General features: G+C 44.0%; 1 protein-coding gene across 7 annotated transcripts in view; it reads left to right on the top strand.

Moving 5' to 3' along the window:
* The window catches only part of LOC123072311 (uncharacterized), a 28,069-nt gene extending 19,514 nt beyond the window's left edge, over positions 1–8,555 (top strand). For 3 of the 7 annotated variants that reach the window (XM_044495866.1, XM_044495865.1, XM_044495871.1), the window contains 4 exons: positions 2,803–2,851; positions 6,208–6,640; positions 6,839–6,905; positions 8,266–8,554. In XM_044495866.1, coding sequence (XP_044351801.1) covers positions 2,803–2,851; positions 6,208–6,640; positions 6,839–6,872 — 516 coding nt within the window. In that variant the 3' untranslated portion in view covers positions 6,873–6,905; positions 8,266–8,554. Of the gene's footprint in view, positions 1–2,802; positions 2,852–6,207; positions 6,957–8,265 lie in introns of those variants that run through there. The other 4 variants (XM_044495868.1, XM_044495870.1, XM_044495867.1 and 1 more) reach the window with 4 other exon arrangements.
* The last annotated feature ends 266 nt before the right edge of the window (positions 8,556–8,821 follow it).

The following is an 8,821-nucleotide window of genomic DNA, read 5'->3' on the forward strand; positions in this document are numbered from 1 at the left end:
ATATTGATGAACAAGACACTCAAGTATGGAGTCGTAGACGTCAAGAGGCAAGGGACCGGATTATCCTAGTCAAGCTGGTCGTTGGGGACTTAGTTATCAGCGCATATGCCTTGCAAGTAGGCCACAATGAGAGCACCCAAATGGATTTTTGGGAAGGCTTGGAGGACATAGTTATATTGGCGAGAAGCTCTTCATAGGAGATCTCAATGGCCACGCGGGTACATCTAACACATGTTTTGAAGGGGTGCGTGAGGGCTTTGGCTATGGCAGTAAGAATCACTGAGGATGTCTTAAGCTTCGCTTTAGCCTACGATCAGATTGTAGCTAACACCCTCTTTAAAAAGAGAGAATCCCATCTAATGACTTTTAGTGGCGGTCAACACTAACCAGATTGATTTCGTCCTCTTGAAAAGAGAAGAAAGTCATGCTTGCCTAGATTGTATAAGGTGATACATGGAGAGAATGTTGTCCCTCAACATAAGCTTGTAGTGGCCGACTTCAGCTTTTGGATTTGTGTCTAAGCGGGATAAGTGCGCCAAAGTTGCTAGAACAAAGTGGTAGAAGCTTAGGGGGGAGGCAACTCATGCTTTCAAGGGGACGGTTATTAAGGAGGGCCCTTGGGAGGAAGGAGGTGATGCAAAGAGTATGTGGATGAAGATGGCAACTAACGTTCGGATGGTGGCTTCAGAGGAGTTTGGGGGTGACTAGGGGAAGTAGAAGCGAAGCTAAAGATACCTGGTGGTGGAACGATGATGTCCAGAAGGCTATTAAGGAAAAGATCGTTTCAGACGCCTACACGTGGATAGGAGTGCAGATAACAGAGAGAAGTACAAGGTGGCAAAGAAGGCCGCAAAGCGAGCTGTGAGTGACGCAAGGGGTCGGACGTATGAGGACCTCTACCAGCATTTAAACACAAAGGAAGGCGAAAGGGACATTTGTAAGATGGCCAAGATCCGAGAGAGGAAGGCGAGGGATATCAACCAAGTCGCATGACAGAGAAGATCGGCTTCTGGTGAAGGTGGTGATCAAGCACAAATGGCGACGGTACTTTGACAAGCTGGTTGATGAAGAGAATGATAGCTCTACCATTTAGCTGGCGACTCCTTTGATAATACCAACATGAGTTTTGTGTGACAAATCCAGGAGTTTGAGGTCAGAGAGGCTTTATAAAGGATGAAAGGAGGCAAGGCAATGACCCCTGATTGTATCCCCATTGAGATGTGGAGAAGCCTTGGAGACATAGCGATAGTATGGCTAACAAAGGTTTTAGACCTCATTTTTGGGCAAACACGATGCCAGAAGAATGAGGTAGAGTATATTAGTATCAATCTTCAAGAACAAGGGGAGTGTTCAAAGTTGTACTCCCTCCGTAAATTAATATAAGAGCGTTTAGATCACTAAAATAGTGATCTAAACACTCTTATATTTGTTTACAGAGGGAGTACTAATTACCGTGGAATTAAGCTGATGAACCGTACAATGAATCTATGCGAGAGAGTCAGAGTGCCGCTTAAGAATGCCAAGCGTGACGAAAAATCAATTTGGTTTCATGCCTGGGAGGTCGACCATGGCAGCCATTTTCCTGGTATGACAACTTATTGAGAGGTATAGGGAGCAAAAGGACCTGCATATGGTTTCATTGACTTGGAGAAAGCATGTGATAAGATGCCGTGGAGTGTCATTTGGTGGGTCTTGGAGAAACAAAAAGTCCCAAAAAAGTACATTACCCTCATCAAGGACATGTACGATAATGTTGTGACAAGTGTTCGAGCAGGTGATGGCGACACTGACACTTTACAATTAAAATAGGACTGCACCAAGGTGGCTTTGAGCCCTTCTTGCTTTGGTGATTGATGAGGTCACAAGGGATATCCCATGGTGTATGCTATTTGCGGATGATATGGTGCTAGTCGACGATAGTGGGGCAGGGATTAATAGAAAGTTAGAGCCTTGGAGACAAAATTGGAATCAAAAGGTTTTAGGCGTAGTATAGAACTAAAACTGAGTACATGAGGTGCAATTTTAATACTACTAGGTGTTGAAGTGTAATGTGGATTGCCTAGCCCATTCCATCAGTTTGGACTTTTGGTTGCGTTGGCTAGTGCATGAAGCTACCATGTGTAACATGGAAAGTCAACACGTGGATAGACTCAGAGGTATGGCTCAAGTGGCCTATACGTGGACACAAAGGGGGAACAACAATTTTTGGATTAATTGCGAAAGTCAGGAGACCTTGGACCTTGATACCATATTAAGCTTCATGCACTAGCCAACGCAATCAAAATTATGAACTAAACCTGGACCTTTGTTGGGCCGGGCTGGTTTTTGGGCTGGACTTTTAAAAGCCCGACACTCAATAGTCAAGCCTGAGCCCGGCCCGATCAAAGAACTAGCCATGGACATGGGTGCTTGGAAGTTAGCAATTTATGTGCCAAAATCATGACTTGATTTCGAGATCTTGTGGGTTTCAACTCTAACCTACCCCAACTTGTTTGGGACTGAAAGGGTTTGGTGGTGGTGTTGTTGTTGTTCTTCTTGTTGTTGTTACTTTTCTATCTATCCACACTTTACAATCTGATTGTCAGTCCTGATACGGCTTACCAGTTAGATTATTTATCTTTATATATGGCTTACCAGTTAGTAAATTCTCTAAGATGGAAATAATATAAACAAAGAAATATGCTTTTCATTTTAGCAAAATTTAGTATCAATTAATTATGTAATTAATACGTATTTATTTATTCAATTAGTTAGATATTCATTCCCATATAGTGGAATTAACAATTCATTTTATTGTACCAGGAAAACGGCAAATGCTGGCATACTGCTCGTTTGATTGCAGGGAACCAAGGTATTACTATTCACTCATTTCCTGTAAATTAAATGGTTTTGATATAGCTCTTCTTTTGTTGTAATGGCGTGTTTACCTCTAAGGAGCTATTAGTCTGTTACATTTTAACCAGGGGCAGAGCTTCGCTGTCTCTTGTCCTTGTGAATAGGGATCTTCCTGAACGAAGCATTATCTACATATCCTCCGGAGTTGATAACTCTGGCTTCCTTGTCTCCATCAACAGGAGTCAGGAAATGTGAGCTGAGTATTACCTCCTTGCTTCCAGTGACTACCAATACGTCCTCATCTCCTAAACTCAGTGCTTCCATCTCTCAAAAAAATGAGTGTCTTCCTCCTTGTCAGTGTCATCATCAGAGTTCTTATCTACAGCAGCTCCTCAGTCTGTCATATCTATCAGCGACCCCTCCATGAGCAATGCAATCTGACATATACTGGAGCCTTATCCTATAGCTTGATCCACTAGCATCCGTCTGATATATGCATGAGAATCCTCTGCCATGCAACATGCATTAGTGCATTCTAAGTGGGTTTTAAATCATATTACATTTAATTCTAACATGCACAATTTTCATATGAAGATTATTTCCTGCTTATGCAGAAGTTTCTCACATAGTTAAAGTTGTAATGATTTAATTAGCGAAAATTACTTTTGGAGCTTGGCCTCCATGGAGGCCTCCAAATTCAGAATTCAAATTTCATAAAAATTCCTATTTTTTACGTTTCAAAAAGTTCTGAAAAATTACAGATATGCATGAAGGCATAACACACGAGTGTAAATTTTCATGGCAAAATACGTTGAAATGAGGGCTGTGCAAAAAAAAAAAAAATGGAGCTTTTTAATTCATCCTCCCGGGCCATGAATTTGTCTTTTTTGTACAGATCGCATTTCAAGGTATTTCATTCTAAAAAATTATACATATACACATAACATCCTTGATTACTTGCACAATTTATTTCAGATTTTTTTTTTGAAATCGGAAAGTTTGAATTTTGAAATTTTTGAAATTTTCGAGCTCTAGTGAGCTTGGTCACCAAAACGACGTTCTCCTTAATTAGTATTCTACACAATTTCTAGAAACTATATATCCAATTCTGCGGCAATTCGCGGGGTATCATGTTAGAGTACGTAATGGGCCTAATGGGCCCGTTAGTCTTAGGGTTAATTAGAGATAAGAGTCGCTTGCTTAGGGGTCAAGTAAGCCTTGCTTGGGAGTCAAGTAAACCTCTCTATATAAAGAGAGGAGATGTATCAATCTAATCAAGCAAGAATTAAGAAGGAAATCCTTCCATCTTGCCCGGCCGTGGGCAAAAGGCCCCCGGCCGGCCTTCTTGCGCCCTCCTAGCAGCGCCATAACAATTTGGTATCAGCTAGCTTCGTTCGATCATGTCTTCGCCGCCGCCCTCCTCAACACTTCCGCCGCCGATCGCCACGTCGTCCCCTGTCCTCACACCGGAGGAGATGACCGGGGTGCTGCGTGCCCTAACCCTGGCGGTCCAGGACATCCAGCTCTACTTGATCGGATCCTACGGGCCGCCGCCGGCCGCCGCCACCATCGGGCCGTCATGGCTGCCGTGGCAGCCGCCGGCCCTGGCGGCCTCCGCCGCGTTTGCCGGGTCGCTGCAGCCCCAGCTGCAGTTTCCGCCGCCACCCGCCACCACCGGGCCGCCCTTGCTGCCATGGCAGCCGCCACTTTTGCCGGACTCCGCCGCGGTTGCCGGTCAGCTGCAGCAGCAGCCCTGGCTGTCGAGGCAGCCGCCGCTCTTGGCGGCCTCCGCCACACCCTTCGGCCCGCTGCAGCCGCCAGCACCTACTGAACTTACATCTGGATCATATTCAAGATCTTATGTTGAGCAAATAGTACAGCGAGGGGATAATAGACCTTCTGGGAGCAAGCAGGCATTGGAGATGCTGCAACATGCACAGCAAAAGCATGGTTATGGATCCAACGCCTACTTGAGCGAGGATGGGTCATACTCTCAGGCTCAGGACAACTATGCCCCCTCGTACCACCAGAACGGGAAGGCCCCTGATTTCCACGCCGAGGAGCCGAGGCCGCTGGCATACAACAACGGCGTTGTGGAAAGGCCGCCGCCGCCTCAGCACTAGTGGGTGCCCCCTCAGCCTCCAGGTGTTGCCATGCCAGAAGCGGCGGCCGCCACCCGTCAACAGAAGTCCCTTACGAAGCAACCGTCCAGCGACATGTCCGAGGCGACGGTGAGGCTGCCGGTTGCTGCGCGGCCGCCTCCTTGCGCAGCCCTCCTCAACACTGCGTGGTTTGCAGCTGCCGCTCCTCCAAGTTGCCCTTCGCTGTGCGACAGACCTCGATCTCGGCCGCTGCGTCGGGGATCTTGGGCATGCGGTTTCCCCCATAAACGGGCATGCTGTTTTCCTCGCGGGCAGTGACCTCAAAGTCTGCGACATCGGCGGTTGGGGGAGCGCACCCCTCCTCGAAAGGAGCGGACCGCGTAACACCACTGCATTCCGCCGCCGGCCGCCGCGAGGGCGCCTCCGCTGGTCGCTCTTGCAACCACTTCCAGGTGGCCATACACATGCACTGCTTTCGTCCAGATGGTGTCCATGGGATCCAGGTGGCTGTACACGTGCACGTTCGATGTGTGGAGGGTGTTCACTTTTTGTTAAGGGGTCCAAAATAAAGCGTCCCAGTCCATTTTAGGTTGAGAATAATAAAACAAGCCGAGATGTAAAAGGCTTGTTTTTAGGTGTTAGGTTTGGGTTGCGTCGAGTCATGGTTATAAGTTGGTTAGGCTGCAGCTTGAGGACAAGCTGCATGTCCAGGTGGGGTGTAGTGTTAGAGTACGTAATGGGCCTAATGGGCCCGTTAGTCTTAGGGTTAATTAGAGATAAGAGTCGCTTGCTTAGGGGTCAAGTAAGCCTTGCTTGGGAGTCAAGTAAACCTCTCTATATAAAGAGAGGAGATGTATCAATCTAATCAAGCAAGAATTAAGAAGGAAATCCTTCCATCTTGCCCGGCCGTGGGCAAAAGGCCCCCGGCTGGCCTTCTTGTGCCCTCCTTCTAGCAGCGCCATAACATATCATCTAGTTAATAAAAACCCTTAACTCATTGAGGCATCAACTAATCCTTTTCCAGGAAATAACCAATGCAGTACATGTCTTAAAAAACTTAACAATGATCAGACAAGCCTCCTATAATCTTAAGCAAAAATACCTCAGAACCACCACTGTAATGCACCCTCTTGCCACTTGCAAGTGCTACAAATCTTAATGATTATCCAAAACCTTCATCACTAACACTCAAATTGTTTTTCTAGAGTTACCTTGTACTAGAGCAATTACCTTTCTTGCACCGTAATATTTGTTTGCTATTGGTATACAGATACATTAAGTAGCAGCTCTGATGAGGATGACATTGAGCAATCTTGTGATGGTAACAAGGTACTACAAAAATGCTTGAATGGATCATTTGATTCATCGGAGCAAGAAATAGGAAAATGCCTGAATGGAGCATCTGATACACCAAAGGAGTTGGTGGATCCAGATGTAATACATCCAGCCAATACAAATGGCAGGTGCTGCATGGAAAGTCAAACAGATAGTGAAGGGGAACCACAAAAATACATGAATGAAGAGCCTGGCGTGTCTCTGGAGGCCATCTGTTCAAAAGTGCAACTCGCACCCAATGAAACTGGTGAATGTTGCATGAACAGCCAAGCAGACTGTCCGACGTCTCCTTTGGCCAATTCAGGACAGTCTCCTCAGTTCATTACCAATGAGCAATCAAGAAAGACCAACTTTCTCTGCATGATCAGGTTAAGACACTAGGAACAGTCTAGTTTCTGTTACTGCTATCTGCAATTAAATTTTCTGTCAATAGTCAAGAGTTCTGTTATTGGTGTTCGGTTTGAGAATGGACATACTCTAACCTTGAATCATCGTCGATGAACTTGTGTGGGTTTTCCTACTTTCGATGAACTTGTCCTGACACGCTCCCATGCCATTGGCCATAGGCTGTCTTGGGACCGGTTATGGGCCAGAGACTAGGGCGTATTCTTTCATCTTTGGAGACCACCTTAGGTGAGCCTCACGTATATATTACCTCCAGAAAAAAAGTTCCATGGATGCAAATTCAGTCAATGTACTAAATTATCCTGTTGGGAGGAAAAATTTATTGTGGTATGGTTTCGGTATATACCATAATAACCAAAGTTGACGCGGATTTGAAAATGACGTAATAACAATTTACAAATTTATGACTCAAAACACATACTATTTTACACAAATAGTATATAACTATATATACAAGTATATATGCATGAATGGATTTATCCCTTGATAGTTATGGATGTTCTTAGCATTTTTTAAAGAGAAAAATGACTATGTTACGAGAAAATGTACGTGCTTGGCAGTGAATTTGACTCATGTAGAAGAAAAATGATGACTTGTATGGTTGTTTGTCTCAAGAAATATAAATTTATTTTTTTACTTCGGTTTATTTGGTTAACCATTTGGTTTTTGGGTATATACCATAAAAACCAAAGTTCAAAACTGTATGAAAAGTTCATGCCATATCAAAACCATAAACCATAAAAACCGTAAAATTGGTTCGGTTCGGTTTATTTTCGGTATGGTTTTTCGGTTCGGTTTCAAAATGCATAGAGTGACCTACAGAGGTTACGGAAATATTTTGGGCACCACTGAATTTTCTATGTCTAGTTTAATCTTGGTTTTCAGTTCAGCAAATGACTGGAAATTTCACTTCAGTTTAGCAAGTACTTGAAATTCAAAGTTTGGCCTGAATTTATAGAAATTTGGGTTAAAAAAAAATCAAAAATGAGAACCATGTTGGGTACGTCATCATTAATCGTCATTTATGTGAAACATAATCAGAATAGGTCATGATTTGATCTACAATGACACTACATCTTACCTGCGCTTCCACGGTTGCACGTACCATATTACCATATTAAATCATCAATGTGTACATCACATACAAATAGGCGAAATTACAAAAATAAAACAAAATAAACTACAGTAATAAATCCTCAATTCACTGATTGATCATTGCAGATGCCTCGTTCACACCTCAGATTGGAGAAGTTCTCAAGACACTTGAGTTCAGTCCTCATGCGTCTGTACTTGTGTTACAACCTGAGGCCTTTAGTAGCTCATACACATAGATCATACATTCGTACCTTTGCAGACTGCCATCGTTGCAAAATTTTCACAGGGAAATTACATACTCCCTACGATCCGAATTAATTGACGCAACCTCATACTTCGTCAATTAATTCGAACCGGAGGGAGTACCAACTTCAAACTTCTTTCATTTTTTTCATACGGAAGGAGGTCCGTCGTATGCAGCCTCACTTGATGCACGTCACTTCATCCAAAATTTCTACCTATTAACCATAGTTGCTTGCCGAACCTTTTTCAGATGATGGCAAGGGCGAAGAACGGGTACGTAGCAGTGCTTCTCTCTCGGAACAACAGCTGCGACTTCATTACTTCTAGGGTGGCGCCACACCTGGAAGTAATGAAGTCGATCTCAGCATTCGGGCCATCATGTACATTTCCGTTTCTCTCTTGAGATCGATGACTAGATTGTTGGCAGGGGCGTTGGAGAAGCTGAAACAGTTGATTTCAAGGGTGCAGGCCGTGTGTATTATTTTCTCTTTTTACACATGATATAAATGGCCATGTCATTGCACAAAAGCAATTTGAGATAAAAGTACAATATGTTTAAATGGGTAATATCTCAATATTTTTCAAACACATAAAGGTACAATATTTGATAGGTTTTATAAATTGGATTCCAAAAATCCTTGGTGGCTCTACAAGGGAGCTCCTATCCTATTCCCCGCTTCATGAAACATGTCGCTATATTCTCCCCCAAAAAAGAAAGAAACATGTCCTGCATAGACTTAACCCCTTAGACAGAAAGAAACATGTCCAGCCGGAAACTTGGAGGCCTTGCCATAGAAGAGCGGCGA

This window comes from Triticum aestivum, chromosome 3B, assembly GCF_018294505.1.
Source record: "Triticum aestivum cultivar Chinese Spring chromosome 3B, IWGSC CS RefSeq v2.1, whole genome shotgun sequence".
In the NCBI taxonomy this organism is placed as follows: Eukaryota; Viridiplantae; Streptophyta; class Magnoliopsida; order Poales; family Poaceae; genus Triticum; species Triticum aestivum.